This window comes from Pteropus medius, unplaced genomic scaffold (assembly GCF_902729225.1).
Source record: "Pteropus medius unplaced genomic scaffold, Ma_sr-lr_union100, whole genome shotgun sequence".
NCBI lineage: Eukaryota > Metazoa > Chordata > Mammalia > Chiroptera > Pteropodidae > Pteropus > Pteropus medius.
In genome coordinates, this window is record NW_024352787.1 from 12,471,264 (window position 1) to 12,487,570 (window position 16,307).

At 43.9% G+C, this 16,307-nt stretch overlaps 1 protein-coding gene and 1 long non-coding RNA gene across 9 annotated transcripts in view; one reads left to right on the forward strand and one right to left on the reverse strand.

Annotated features, from left to right (window-relative positions):
• The window catches only part of ATXN7L1 (ataxin 7 like 1), a 209,833-nt gene extending 195,133 nt beyond the window's left edge, over positions 1-14,700 (reverse strand). For all 8 annotated transcript variants that reach the window (XM_039849378.1, XM_039849377.1, XM_039849369.1 and 5 more), the window contains exons 1-2: positions 14,496-14,700; positions 13,934-14,002 (exon numbers count right to left, since the gene is read on the reverse strand). In XM_039849378.1, the coding sequence (XP_039705312.1) occupies positions 13,934-14,002; positions 14,496-14,676 (250 nt within the window). In that variant the 5' untranslated portion in view covers positions 14,677-14,700. The remainder of the gene's footprint in view (positions 1-13,933; positions 14,003-14,495) is intronic.
• Positions 14,701-15,003: 303 nt separating this feature from the next.
• The window catches only part of LOC120591562 (uncharacterized), a 10,407-nt gene continuing 9,103 nt past the window's right edge, over positions 15,004-16,307 (forward strand). Inside the window, exon 1 of the long non-coding RNA XR_005649914.1 lies at positions 15,004-15,572. This is a non-coding gene — a long non-coding RNA (uncharacterized LOC120591562). The remainder of the gene's footprint in view (positions 15,573-16,307) is intronic.

The following is a 16,307-nucleotide window of genomic DNA, read 5'->3' on the forward strand; positions in this document are numbered from 1 at the left end:
GGCTACCACCTTACCAAGTGATCAATACCTAATATTGGGTGCCCTGACATCATGTGCCCCCTGATGAGATGCTTAATGAAGTGCTCAGGATCACATTGGATGTATTCTTGCCAAAATGCTGAGCTCGAATCTGAGATTTTAGCTCTAATTTCCAGTATGGGGGAAAAACATGGCATGGAAAAAGAAGGTAAATGACACCACGAGGAAGTAATCAGACAATTCAGAATGCAAAGCATTTTGAATGGCAATGTTTTATATGTGTATACACAGAAATATATATGTATACATATGTATACATATATACACACACATACAGGGGGTACTGTTCTAGATTAAAATCAACCAAAGAGACATAACAACCAAACGTAATGTATGAATCTAGATAGGATCCTTGTTATATGTATTTTTAAAATGTATCTATGAAAAAAGCAGCTATAAACTTTGCGGGGTAGGGGATAATAGGAGAAATTTGAATAGGAACTAGATATTAGATGCTATTAGAAGATGGCTATTAGTTTCTGAAGTGTGATACTGATATTATAATTATGTAGGTGAATGCTTTTATTTTTAGGAGATGTGAAATGTCATGTTGTCTGCAACTTTCTTCCAAATGGTTTAGCAAAAACATACATACATATTTATACAAGATGAGGCTCTAAGAACTTGAGTAGCTCAAGGTTACACAATCAAGATGTGTCAAAATAATAAATATTTAGAGGTGAAGTATCATAATGTCTACAACCTAGTTTCAAATGGTACAAAACATATAGCTTTATAAAAAGGCAAATAAGATGAAATGTGAACTAATTTTTAACTTTAAGTGGTACATATATGAATGACCATGGTACTATTATTATTTCAATGTTATATTCAAAAACTTTTAAAATTAACATTAAGATGGAGGGGCAAAAAAGAATATTTGAACTGAGAAACTTTAGGCTGCTCAAAGGTGTCTGTGACTCTAGCCCTAAAACGTAGCGCTTTTCCTCCGACTTTTCACTGCTGACATATGAACTCATGGAGGATCTTGGGGCTGTGACATCCTAAGCTGAGCTGGACCTTTTTGCATTGTGGTTCCAAATATTTACCTAAACAGAAACTTCAGAAGTCCTGCACATTCTTAGAATCTCAACAGCTTTAAAACATGAGATAATAAATCAAAGAAACTCATAGGTCACTTCCAAACTGCTTTTAAAAATGAAAATACTAATAAATGTAGAGTTGTTTAAAGGATATAGAGTTTCAGTTTTACAAGATGAAAAGAGATCTGGAGATTGGTTGTACAACAATGTGAAATGTACATAACACTACTGAACTGTACCCTTAAAAATGATCAAGATGGTAAATTTTATGTTATTTGTATTTTACCACAATTAATAAAGAAAAAAATAAAATAAAATAGAGGTATGTCAAGACATATACCTGGAAAATAAGTTGGATGCCTAGACAAACTACAACACTCTATTGGATGAAAAAAAACTCAGGAAAGAAAAAGGGAAGATATGGTCCTTCATACCCATCTCTACAAGATTATAAAGCAGTTGTGAGAATAAGACATCAGGCAAACAGTGGATTGGCTTTGTAGACAATGAAATGGCCATGAAGTGTAAGATTTAGGCCAAAGTACATGGTAGGTACAGACAGCAATATGGGGTCCAGAGGAGGTCAGGGTGTGCAGCCTGAGAGGTTGAGGAAGGCTTCTTCAGAGAGAAAATGGGGCCTGGGACCTGCAGAATGAGAACATTTGCTTGAGGTCAAGGCACTAGAAGCAGAGGACCCCACAGAGGCAAAGACTGGGATCAGGATGGAACATGGCTTGTCCAAAGGGCTGTGAGAGGCAAACCACCTGTCCGGATTTGAAGGGACTGAGGCATAGAGGACCTGAAATACTGTATTAACTGTGGTCGATGGGGAAGTTTTCACTAGAGGAACAACCTGATAAAATGTGACTTTTAGGCGATTAATTTTGAAGCGGAATGCAGGAAAGATGGAGACAGGGAGACCAATTAAGCAGTTATTATAAAAATCTAGGTAGGCTATGAGGCAGGCTAGCCGGGGGTGGGGGCTGAGGGAGTGGAAGGAAACGGAGAGGGCCAGAGAATTGCTCTTAACGCAGAGCAGGAGGGCAGGAGAAAGGGAGGGAGGGCCTTCCTGAAGACAGTGGGCGAGGGAAGACACAAAGAAGGCTCTGCGCTTGCCTGGGGTCTGTGGCGGGAGGTCTGGGGGTGCAGTAAGGATAACCACAAGGGGCTGTCCAATGCAGGACACCAGAGGGCTGAGTCAAACACTCTGTAGAGAAGAGGTCAGGACTGGAGGCAGAAGTGCCAGAATCACCACAGAGGAATGTTCGAGGTGTGGGCAAGGAGCAGGTGAGCTGACACGGAGCCAAATAGAAGGAGGAGCTGGCAAAAGAGGCCTAAAAGTAGGTGTTACCAAAACTTTGGCAAAGAAAAATATCATTTTCAAAAAGCTCTAGGACAATTTACTATTTAATGGAAACCCCAATAATTACTTTTGGAAAGCAAATAGCCCACCAATCTAAGGCTGAATTGTTATATACTGGGTTTGCATAAAACAGGGTGGTCTCTGTTTTCAATTGTCTTCTGCCATTAAGTGTTTGGTCTGAGCTTCTGAAAGTGGCAGGGCTCCTTTGAGTTCCACCTTATCTTTGGGTCTTGCCTCGCTTCTGCAAAATATTGTGAGGTCAAAGTCAAGGGCGTAGCTTAAGGGAACAGAAGCCTCAGCTAACAGGGTTGTCATGGGTGGGTAGGCCAAATGGGGCCAACCTCATCCAAATGTGAGCAGTTTCACCTTCCTGGTGTTTTCCTTTCTTCCTGCCAGTCTGGGCTGATTCTGCCATGTGTGAAAGGTGCTCCAGCCCACAACCTGTTGGCCCTTAAATGAGGATTGAAATACTAGCCAGCAGACCAAGAGGTCTGGGGCCTGCCAAAGAAACCCCACAACTGAATAGAAAGGACAGTGCTGAAGAGGAACCTTTGACACTTGTCAAAGGTTCTCCTGGTCTCTGAAATCAGAGAGAGAAAGAGAGGCAGAGAGACAGAGACACAAGGAGACATAGAAAGAGATAGAGACAGAGACACAGAAAGAGACAGAGAGAGACAGAGATAGAGATAGAGACAGAGACAGACAGACAGACAGACAGACAGACAGAGTCCTCCAGGACCAGCTGGGCCATTGAGTAGGAAATGCTAAGTGCTGGTTAATGGAGAGTAGGTGAAATCCAAAGTCAGGGAACCTAACATTACCACATCACCCTGTCCTCATGGGGGAGATGCATTCTGTGCCTTTTTCAGCTGCTCCAGTCAAAGAATTTTCTTTGTCACTGCCTCTCAGAGCCAGTGACAACTAGGGCATCGCTGTGGCTGAAGAAGGGAAAGGTCTTTCACACCCACTTAGCAGGCAGATCGCCCATCAAAAGGACACCTCTAAGCGGCACTGAAAAGCTATCTCTGTTCCATATCCAAAGGAGCGCACCCTTCATGAAAACACTAACAATCCCAAGGCCAAGAGAGAAACTGAAAAGCAGCCTAGATGTTCAAAAAAAGGGGAAAAAGAGAGAAATTATCACTGTAGATAGATGCCCCTGGAGTTGCTTGGCAACCATCTTTGCTAACACCTCTCCCAAAAAGGAACATTTTGAGTCAGCGCCTGAGATTTCCCTGAGGCCAGGACTCTAACCCAAAGCAGGGGCCCTGGGATGAGAAAGCATTCCACTGATGGGGAGACCTGGGGCCCTATTAGCGGGCCATAGGCTTACACACACCAGGGTGAAGAAACTAACTATTCTGCTTAAAGAACATGCTCTCCTAGGCAAGACTGGTACTAGTGTGAGACAAGTGAGGTGCCCAGGATGCAACATTTAGGGAGGCCCTCACTCTGCACTCATAGGAGCCTGTGTGTTGCCTCCTTAAATGCGTGTCCTGGGTGTCCCAACTGTCTCACCTTAGTCCTCGTCCTACTCCTAGGACAACCTTATGACAGTGCTTAAGAGTCCAGCCTCTGGAATCAGCCTGCCTCTGGGTTTAAATCCCAGCTCTTCTACTTCCCAGCTGTATCACCTTGGGTAAATCCTTTAACCTTTCTGAACCTGTTTCCTAATCTCTAAAGCAGGGTTCATAATAAGAATTGCCTCACAGGGTGGTCATGAAGATTAAATGAGAAAATACACATTTAGCTCTGTGCCTGGCACCCAGTCACTGCCCAGTAAATGGCAGCTAAGATTTTTATCTTTAAAAACTCACAAGCACATCTTAAACTGGAACCTATGGAATCCAAATCTCTAGGAGTGGTCCTGGTGTTTCTGCTGCGAAAAAGCTTCACAAAGGATTCTCAAGGTGGGCAGAGTTGAGGGCTACTTCTCATACCCAGTGAACAGTGGTTCTCAAGTCCAGTAAACATCAGAGCCACCTGAGGGGAGGAGTCTGTTTAAAATGCATGTTCCTGTGGCCCACTTCCATTCCTTCTGGTTTAGCATGACTGCCGTCTAGGATGCTAACTTCCTAGGCGATTTGAATGTGGGGTCCCTCAAATGATCACATTTTGGAAAACTGAAGCTGATTCACTCTTGAAAACTAATAGCACAGGGACCTCGGTCCAACTTCTTTTGTTTTTATTCCTGGCATCCTTAAAGAACCATGGACAAAACGTTGACATAAGATGCCTAGTGATCCCCAGGCATAATCCTGGAGCAGTAAGGATGTCCACTAGAAGTGGCAGCTCTACTAAGGCAAGGAAGAGGACCCAAGTACCTGGTAAAAGTAATAATCATCATAACAAAAAGCTTACATTATTGAGGACCTACTGTATGCCAGACAGTAAACTATTTATCTTCACAACAACTCTGAGAGCTACTATTATTCTTATTCCGAAAATGAGGAAATTGATGCTCAGAAAAGTTATCTTTTCTTACTGCTTATGCAGCTAGTGACTGAGTCAAGATTTAAGTCCTGCTTCATGAAACTTCCAAGTCTGCGATGCCAATGCACTTTTGTGATAAAATACACATAATATAAAATTTACTATTTTAAACATTTTTAAGTGCATAGTTCATTTTCACCACCATCTATCTCCAGAACTTTTTCGTCTTTGCCAAGTAGAACTCTGTAACCATTAAACACTAAGTCTCCACTTGCTTCTCTCTCTAGTCCCTGGCATCCACCATTTGACTCTTTGTCTCTATGAATTTAACTCCTCTAGGAACCTCATATAAGTGGAATCATACAGTATTTACCTTTTTGTGGCCAATATACTCTTAAAAAGAACCAGATATCGCTGCGGTCTGATAGGACCAAACTAGGAATGCATCTCAACCAGGTTCCACACCCTGGTTAGTGTCATCAGTTTGGGTGTCTTGTCTCCCTGCCCCTACCCCAAGACTCCATGAACTGCTGGTGTACTGAGTAGGGTCACATAGCCTCTCCAACCCCACCGCCTGCCAGCCGAGGGTGTCCTTGAACTGTTAATGTTCATAGAACCACAATTAGCTTCTCAGAGCCGGTACTCTGAGAACTGCTTCTACATTCAAAGAGCCCATCACAGTGACCTGTATCACTGTGTCCTGCCCTAGAGAGTATTTATTTGGTTTCCTTTTTTTCTTTAAGCACGTGATTCCTAAAACTGGCAAGCAGAATTGTGTTATGAAACCACAGGTACAAGGATAAAGCATCTACATAAAAACAAAAGCTTTCCAGTTTTACTTAAAGGCAACTGGGTAGGCAGAGTCTACCCCTGTGGCAAGGATCTTCAGCCTCAGCCCACTTGCAGAGAGGGATTTCCCGGGTTGTAGAAAGAGATTTCCCGGGCTCTCACCATTAGTTCAAAGGCCTCAGGGTCCAAATCCAGGTCCATTTGGCTCAAGTGCCAATCTAAGGTATGGCACAGGAGAGTAGAAGAGAGCCGAACAGCATCAGCTGGGAACCCATACTGGCAGAACGCTGCACCAAGAGTTTTAGGTGAGAGACAAGGACGTCAGTCCTTGATATTCAGTTTGTACAGCTTGGAAAAAAGCCAACCTGTTGGCCAACACTCTCCTTATCCACGTGCAGTCATAGTCAGACTCCCAGTGGTCAAGCCCCACAGACTCTACCGAGACCTCCCGGAGGCAAGACACAGTGTGGACTCCCAAAGAGTGCCCCACATGCTGGGGAAGCTGGATGTCCCCCCTTGGCTTTCTTTCGCCACTGGAGGAACCACAGGCCCGGGGGAGACCTGTTAGTGCGGTGCCCTGGGGAGGGGCAGCAGTCAGCCTGTAGCTGCTCCTCTTACCCTTTTAATGTGGTCTGTCTCGTCTCTGTGGTCCGGGGGATGCTTCAGCATCTTTCCCTTATTCTAGGATTTTTTCAAGTGGTGTCTTGTCAGTGAATAGTTGTTAGTTTTTCTCTTTGTGAGGAAGAGTGAAATCGGGAATGACCTACGTTGCCATCTTGGTGACATCACTCCTATAGCAGTCACTAAAGGCTCACAGTTTCCAAATGTGAACACGGGGTGACTTCAGAGTATGGAGTCCTTGGATTAAAGTGATTTGACTAGGACAGTCTCACTGTGTTTGCTACTACCATTTATGTCTACTTTTGAAGGATGTCATGAAGTGTCATGAGTGCAGGATTAGCCCGAAGGACATAAACACGATGTACACAGAATACCATGCAGAAACAGAATCTGCCTAACTTTTCTAAATCAGTTCTGAAGCAGTGACAACGAGCTCTGTGAACCACCGGCCAGAGTACACAGGTCTTACATGCCTAAATGATGCCATAGACCATGCGGCACAGGGGTCCGAAGCCCCAGGAATCAGACTCTCCTCTGCCCTTCCTACTTCTTAGTCCATACACAGAAATCCCCAAGCCAGCCGCTTTGCTCTTTGTCATGTGTACCCCCATTTCAGACAAGTCCCATGGGTAATCACACTGCACAGAACGCAAGTAGCATTTCCAGCCTGACTTTAAATATAAACTGAAATCCTTAACGCTTCACTGTGGTGAAGGGGCCACTGTATAATAAATGCCGTCATTATCAGAATTGATGCCCTGGGGTTTCCTCTACCCACAGTGAGGAAGGGTGGGCCACCCAGAATTTGAACCCGACTCTCACCACTGTCACCATTTTCTGCAGAATGGAGCTCAAGGTTTGAAGGAGTCACCTTGGAAACCTTTGGATGAGAGCTCCTTGAGTCTCCTCTCTCTTTAGATCCTCCCAAATGTCGCCTAGTGCTGGGGAATAGTCACAGCTCTGTATATGTCTGCTGAATATTCAACGATAAGGCCGACTTACCTGGAATGCAGGCCTAAGACATGTACAGAGTAGCAGAATATTTCTGTGAATATTAGCCAACTTTTCTTGTGTTCTTGCCTTTCCAGCCTTACCTTCCACCAGTGATTCTCTATCAGGGTGAGTCTGTCCCCTAGGCAGCCTTGGCGATGTCTAGATAGATTTTTGGTTGTTTCAAATTGGGTGTGGAGGTGCCACTGGAATTCAGTGGAAGAAGCCAGAGATGCTGCTAAACATCCTATAATGCATAGGATAGTTCCCCACCACAAAGAAGTAATGCGGCTGCTGAGAAAGTTTATATTGCTCTCTGCTTTGCTAGTGACAGATTTTTAGTTTCTAGAGCATTCTATATTCTCTCACACTTTGGGCTTTCACACATGTTGTTTCCTTTAACTCTACCCTGCCCAGCCCTGCACACGGATAACTTCCATTCATCCTCCAGGTTTCAGTGTAAATAAAATTTCCTCAGAAGGCCTTCACTGAGTTTCTAATATAAATTAGGTCCTCCTGCCAAGCCTTCCAACAGAGCCCCAATTTCAACCCTTTCAGAGTATTCGCCACAGTGGCCACGACTGCATGACTTTTTAAGGTCTGCCTTCAGTGACAAGATGAAAATGCCACGAGTCAGAAGCTGCGCTTTTTCACTGTTCTATCTCGGGGTCTAGGCCAGTGCTGGCATAATGTGAGAGCTCACTCAGTCTCAAATGCATGACAAAGGCCAACGAAGCAGGAGGGGTATTAAAAACTAAGCAAGACACTTAAATTATCATCCCACTATGCAGGCACCAAGAAGAGAATGTGACAGTACCTTATGAATTGATATGGACCCCCCTCTAAGATAAATGGAAATGGGAAGATACCAGGCAATACTTATAGCATGCTATCATCCACATGAGAAAACAAGAAGAAAACAACAAGAAGAAAAAAACTATATATCTACTTGAATGCACACAGAATATCTTTGGAAAGATACACAAGCAACTGCGGACAGGGGAGGAGGAAATTTTCTTTTTCACTGCATACCCTTTTGAATTTTATAACATGTGAACATTATTTAAAGAAATAAGTGTGTGTGTGTGTGTGTGTGTGTGTGTGCGTGCGCGCACACAAGAGTCTACATCTAGAGATAAAAAATTATTCTTGTAGAATGACCTATGATGAGAACCCAGCACAGTGTAACTGTGCTTAGAAGGCAATATCACACCACACACAGTGTTTCAAAGAGTGACCACCTTGCCTAACTTCCTGTTTTGGAAGGAGCTAGAGCCACATTTTCTCCACATGAAAACTCAGACACATGGAAATATGTGTATGTAATAAAGAGACACCCATTTAGAAACTAGATGGTTTTGAAAATGCCCTCTCAGCTTTGCTGTTTTGGTCACAGCACTCTCCCTTCTCCATCAGTTGGATGCAACTGTAAAGCTTATTCATTCTCCAAGCCCTTACTTCTCCTCCTTTTCATCTTTCCTCCCTACCACCTTTAGGCCACTCTGTCTCTCCTGTCCTTTCATCTCAAACACCGGGCAAGAGAAGAGAGATGATAATGAAACATCAAAGCGGACAAATGTTGCCGCTTGTGAGCAAAAGGGGAGGAAGGTAGGCTTAATGGAAAAAGAAGTTGAAATTAATGGTGAAAATGAGGTTTATCTGTGTAATCTGTGGACTTGGTGTCTTCTCATCTTCTATTAGCATAGATAATGGAGCTGTCTGTATAATGATAAAAGGAAGCCCTCCACAGTTTCCCATAAATCTCCACCACTTGTTGCTGGCTTCTCTGGCTTGGATTCTAAGAACATTTCATTATTACCAGGTCAGTTACCATCTTTTCCTCCAATTCACTCCCATCGAGCCATAAGTGCAAGACTCCTAAAACCTGGCCTAACATGTTTCAACATTCCCTGCTTCCTTCTGCGTCCCAGCCCAATTCTATCCACCAGCATCTCAGGAGAAAAGCAAACTCTTAAAGTCACAGCAAGATCTTACGGACTCTAGAACAGTTTTCAAAACTGGAAGCATTCTACAAGTTTACCTACATCAAATCAAAATATCCGGGAACATTAAAACACAGACAAATTCCCAAAGTAATTAGTGTAGGCTTCCAAAAGACCTGAACAAGGATCTGTTGAGGACTTTTTGTTTTTTCCTCAGTGATCAGATAGAACAACTTATTGATCATTTAAAAAATTATTTTTTAGATTTTTTATAGACCTTCCCGTCCCCAGAAAGAACCTCATAAACCCTTCTTATCCACAACTGCCTAAGCCTAAGTATTTTCTCTAACTCTTGATAAAACTTATCAATGACTATATATTTACTGCACTCCATTAAAAACATAGATATCATAGAATCAGTTTTTTAAAAATCATAGCTTTATAAATTTATAACATGGTTTACTCTAAAAATGAAATTTCCGATACACTATATCTTTTCCATTCATCACCGATTACTTAAAAATCTCAGTTAATTATAATAATAAAGTTTCCTAGAACTAGTTTCATTAAGAAATGATGATAATCATAACCACATTAAAAAAAGAATAAAGGCAAACATCCATTAAGTACTTACCATGTACTAAGCCCTTTTATATTATTTTCTCTGTTAATCCTCACAACGACCCTGTTATTGTCTCTGTTTTATATATTATAGTCCAGGACACTTATGAGCCATATTCACCCTGAGCCTTATTTATGAATTGACATTCTCAGAAAAAAAGTTCAGGTGAGGCAATTAGAAAAGGGGAATATCTTTCTAAATCATCGAGCTTTTTCTCAATTAACTTGAAAAAGTCTTCGAATAAATCTATGAAGCTAGAGAGAAAATTATTTTAAAAGGTTAGCGAGATGAATGGCCTTCCTCGGAATTTTCTATCATAAATGCATTTCATATCTTAGATCAGGCTAATGAGGTTTCTGGGACCCCTCCTCTTAGGAAATCTCAGTACCTGACTGATCCAAGCTGACCTAGGTCAACTTACTCTCCACCTGGGAACACATAGCCCTGGGCTTGGACGTAAACCCTCGGTTATCTCAGAGCCCTAAAGGTCACATACCACTCATAAGAATTGCTTGTGTATGGCATGCGGTGATTTTCGCCACCAAGAGATTACAAAATAGGAAAATGAACCCAGTATATAGTAGTTCGAGATATTTTTAATGTGAGGCCTTGATTTTTTTTTTTTTTTAAAGTTTTTTCACAAACAGCCTCTCGGTACAACTGCATCTCAAGTGTAGGTACATTCAATAGAGAAACTTAGGTTCAGAGGTCTGAAAGGGATCTTAGGGGACGTTTAATCCCATTTCCTTACTGTACAAGTGAGACACTAGGCTGAGAGAAGGGAAGTGATGTTCCCAAGGTCACATATGGGAACTCAGGAAACTGACTCAAAGCCTTCTCTCCTGATCCTTTCGCCATACCAGGTCGCCCTTGAAATAACCCCATATGGTTGCATCCAAGCATGGAATTACCAACACCTTCCGAACCCAGGTGATGATTTGGCAAGGTTCAAAAGTATTTGCCGAATTTCTCTTGACTATAATTTTAGTTAACTTTGGAAGAAATAATAACGTTGATGTGAAGACCTTATTGCAGAGATTTCAAAGCATTCGGTTAACATTTCCTACTGATATAGGTAGAGAACTGACACACAAAAAAGGTTAAAGAAATGAGGAATGGAGAAGGAATTATATTACAATAATCAAGTTATTTAAAAAGTCTGTAAGTCCTGAAGCTGTGGCCAGATGGAGAAAGAAGGCAAAAGTGATTTTGTTTTCACATTTCTAGCCTAACTTTGTTCCCCGAGCTTAGTCTATTAAAAAATATCACATCACAACAATGTTCACAGCAGCGTTATTCACTATAGTTAAAAGGTGGACACAAGTCAAATGTCCACCAACAGATAGATGGATAAACAAAATATGGCATATACATACAACAGAATATTATTCAACTGTAAAAAGGAATGAAATTCTGTCATATACTGCAGCAGAGATGAACCATGAAAACATTATGCTAAGTGAAATAAGCCTGTCACAAAGGGACAAATGTTGTATGATATATACACATATCATCATCCATGTATCGGGAATAGGAAACTTCATAGAGACAAAAAATAGAGTAGCAGTTACCAGAGCTGAGAAAAAGGGAATGGGGAGTTAGTGGATAATGGGTACAGGATTTCTCATTGGGATGATGAAAATTTGGGAAATGAATAGTAGTGATGATTGTCAATGTACTTAGTACTACTGAATCGTAGACTTTAAAATGATTAAAATGGTAAATTTTATATTATGTTTATTTTATCACAATAAAAAATCATATCAAAATCTGGATCATATCCCTTCATTTCTCCATTGGAATTCCTCAATTTTATTTTACGCATTCATTGTTATTAAAGCCCAAATTTCCTCTCAAGACCTGCTTACTACCAACAGAGTCATGGTCAGGCTACATATGTTCACACACATAGATAAATACAATGACACCTAAGTCAATTTGTGTCCTGCAGAGACCCATCCACAAACACATATCCATCCAGAGACCTCCTACATGACAACTCCAACAAGAGGGCCCATGGCAAGACTAATGCAACCAGTGTTTCTGCAGATCCTGGCAACCAAACACCCTGACACAGACCAGAGTACCAGCTCGATCCTTGAATTCCTCACAGTGGGTTGGGGGAGAGAGTATATATTTAGTATATGTGTATTCTATCTGTGAAGAAAACTGTGTGCATATACCAGGAAGACCTTCAGGAACTGCTAACCAAGTCTGCTCCACCAGGCCCATGAACAAAGAGATTTCAGCCTGTACATGGCTATTTGGTGAACTCAGCAATTGCACGTTACACTGAACAGTGGGTGTTCTTAATGCAAATACGTATAATTAGGAGCTGAATCTTTGTACCTTTACAGGACAAAGGATATAATAAGCAGGATGTACCACTTGTGACTTCTGAGGAAAAGAGAGCTTTTCATTTTTCCTTAAAATAATCTACCTCTCAAGAGGCAAAAAGAATCTGAGAACAAGAGTCTTTTGAAACAGAAGCGGGGAGGAGGGTGCAGAATATGAGTTTTGTGTGTTATAGTCATAACCAATCACCAGGCCTAAGAGGTGCCAGTTCTGTGCCATACCATGACCTTTACTCAACATTAATTTAAAGGTTTTCACAACCTCATCTTCTTTCATGGAAACCTTTTCATTGCCAATGGTCTGATAACTGAGTCCCATAAGCTTTTAAAGATCTCGAAAGTTTGCGAAGAAAAACAATCCCTAGTGATACTATCTATTGCTAACCCACATGGACATTCAGCACAAGCAAGCTGCTGCTTGTAAGAAGTCCACTTGACTTCATTCCCTTGTGCATCCTAAAGACACGTGTCAAGATCACACTGATATTTAGAGGCAAACATCTTTAGAATAAGGTTTCATTCCCAATCAAAGTGCTTAATTAGCAGAATCACTATGCTAGAGAACTGTCCTTGAATATGTATGCATTTTAACCTCCATGTTTTTTCTGAAGCACAAATTTTCCTCTCACTGGATGGTCAGGAAATGACTGGGCACAGAAAACCAACTGTCTTAGGCGTCGATCTACAAAATGAGTTCCGTCTTTCCAAGCAGGTTTCAGCTACCTTAGAAGATGATATCCCGTTTTATGAGGGAGACCAGTTTTTGGAGTCTAACGGCCTTTTCCCCATTCACTTTGGGTGAACAACGCTCCTATGGCGTAGCTATGGCTGAACTTTTTCAATATTTCCCACCAACTTCTTCTGCCCCCTCATGCCATCCCCTCACCCCAATTTCAGCTAACCATGTTTACAAGACATCAGCTAGTAAATCACAATTCAAATGAACCCATCCATTTGTTCAGCTGAAAGTCGCCTCTGGAGTTGCTCCATGTGAAACTCATAGGCCAGAGTTACATATGGCAGGCTCACAAATGTGAACAAGATATGATTTATTTATGACGACTATGTGTATTTGTTGCCCAGTTCCAGCAGGCTGTGGCTTCACTTGCCTGCCTCAGTCTGGGATGACCTATCTACTCACTGTGTCCCATTTCAGGTACTGTATTTCCATTCTGGGCAAACAGAGATGAGTGAGTGGCGGGGAGGCCACACACACAGACGCCCCTAACCCTGCTGGCCACATAACATTCTGTGACCAAGCACAAAGTTGGCCAAATGTAACTTGCTGCAAAGGTTTGCCACGTACAATGATTTTCAGTGGAGAGTGGAGAAGTAGCTGCTGGAATGACTGACCATGTGGGGTTCATTAAGCTGTTGTGTATTTACCCACAAGGAAGGCTGGGATGTTTGTGAAATGCTCATTTCACACCTTTCGATGCCCCATCATTTAGCAAAGATGCTGCAAAGGTGAATGGCAGGTAGGCATCGGAAGGTCCAAACATGGACTTCAGCTGAAGTGCTGTAAACTTCTGCCTTCAACAGTCTTCCTCTCTTTACCCCCCAGTTGTATTTATACTTTGAAAGAAGTTAACACGAAGCAGTAGTCACCTGGGTGTGCTCAATTTTTGACAAGCCTTAGTCACTCTGTACCCAGCAGAACAATTCACATTATAGTCGAAATCCTGTGAAGATTCTGCCACACATGCTAACACTAAAATACCAGTAGCTCCACTTACCTTCTTTATTAAGCCTCATAACCTCCCTGCTTTTTCCACCCTCTTTTCCAGCCTCTTCTAAATCTACATCTGCAGATGAAAAAGAAAAGGATAAAAAGCAAAAATAAGGGGGAGGCCAAAGTCAAGGTGGGGAGGGAGAGTGTTTATTTGCAAACAGATCGATATAAATACTGTATATGAAAATCTTTCCAAAATTGACAATGCAACGTTTTCTCCCAAGTCCGGATTTCCATCTACCTGGCCCAGATAGGTACCAAAAAAACTATGCAAGCAGCAACAGAGTAGCCTTTTAAACAGATACACCGTGGGGCTGTGAAAGCCCACCCCGCGGGATGCCACGGGGAGCCAGGCACAGACAGACAGACAGACAGCCCTGGCAGCAGGGCCTCTCTCCGTGCATTGATGATCTATCTCTGTGTGTATTTATTTAGAGAGAGAGGGAGAAGCATGGAGGACACCGGGGGCCACTCTCTCTCTAACACACACACTTTTTCCCAGTGGCTCTAGGTGAATGGAAAGGTTACAGGATAATAAAAGGAGGAGGAGGCGGTGGGGTTCTTACTGTCGGAGCAGTGTATTTTGGCGGCGTCGATCCAGGAGGACCAGGGTTTGCCCAGAAACGCCTCCGGACTGGGCACTTTGCGATCCAGTGTCGCCATTGCTCTTCCTTCTTGTTGCTTTTTCCCTGTTCCTTCGGCAGCAGCAGCCGAGAGACACGGGATTCGAGAACGCTCCGACGTCATCTTCGGAACGTTCCGACATTGAGTGTTCTGAAAGGGGGAGGGAGGGAGGGATGGGAGGGGGCAGGCGGGGAGGAGGAGAGAGAGGAGGAGGAGCCGGCCGGGCTCGGCTCGCGGCGTGCACGGCCGCCAGAGGCAGCAGAGAGGCGCCGGCGGAGAGGCGCCCGCCCGCCCGCGCGCCGGGGAGGGGCCGCGCGCGGCTGGACCAGCGCGGCGCGCCGGGGCGCGGAGATGCGGTGCTGCCGCCGCCGCCGCCCGCACCGGTTGGACGCGGGTCCGAGGGGCCGAGGCGGGGCGCGGGCGGCTGACCCAAGAGAGGTACGACCTGGGGCCGTAGGAAGGGTGGTCTTTCCCGCAGAGTTGCCGCTAGAGGAAGCAAAGTTTTTGCATGCAGCCCTTCCAGCGTGTCCTTCCCTAGCAGGGTCCCCGTCGCCCACAGTGAGGCGCCCCCGCGGGGAGTCCCGCGGCTTAGTGGGGAGGAGACAAGCAGGTTTGCACCGCCCGCCACCCCACTCCACCCCGACCACCCCAAGCCAGGGAAGGGTCCCTGGTGACCTCGCCTCCTGGCCACCACTCCCTTTATCATTTCTTCTCTTTCACGGTGGACCTTCGACCGTGGAGGATACTGCGGATGCCTTTGAGACTGGAGGGTAGATGGAAGTGTTTCTAAAATGCGGGTGAGTTTGGGGCGAGACGAGCTGCTTTCCCATCTCAGGCTGCGGGACATGCCAAGCTCAGAACTCAGTACTCGGTGTCGTCAGATTCTGTGCGCGATATGCATCTCCGGCTCGCAGAGAACCCTACTGCATAGACTTTGCTCCGGGATTACTATTAGCGGGAGAGCGAATTCACCGGCTGCCAGAAGGCTGAGCCCCTGGAACAGTTTTCAGCTCCCTACGGTGAGACGAGTGTGGCCGGGACTAGCGCATGAAACATACGGCCAGGAATATGATTCCTGGGAGAATTCACTTTAGGCTTAACTTCTCTAGCCAGCCAGAAAGGAAGCGTTAGAGTTCCTCTGGATTTTGGACGTTTGATGCTTTGAGATTTTCCCTCTCTCCGTAGGGGTAGGCGATAAAGGCCTTAAAAGGTGTTCTGGTCTGTTTGTCCGTCCGTCTGTCCGTCCCTCCCTCCCTTTTTCTCTGTCCTTTTGTTTCCTCGTATTTAACCGGAAACATGGGCACTCCCCCCACGCAATAGATGTACTGTTGCCTCGGTTTCCCTAGCATCCTTTAGCTCTTACTACTTTTGATTCTGACCCTGGCTTAAACGCACTGATTCGAAGTTGCTCTGTACTGACTTGAGTTCTGCCTTGGTTGTGCCATCTATTTTCCCTGCGCTTGGCATCTTGTACCTCAGAGCCAGGATTAAGAATGGGCAAAGGAGGAAGAGTTAGGATTGGTCTTCAGTTGTGATGTTTGTGTGAATGGGCTTGTTTTTTGTCAGACCCAGATAAATTTCATTTGCCTTTGCTCTCTTTGGAAAGGTTCCTACATAGGAACCACTAAGTGGCTAAGGGGCCACTGGGTGGAGAATTCTCATTTTAGTGTCGTTAACAAGTATTTATTACTTATTGACCTCTTACAATATGCTTGACACTGCGCTTAACCTTTCCCCCTTCCTTCCTTCCTTCC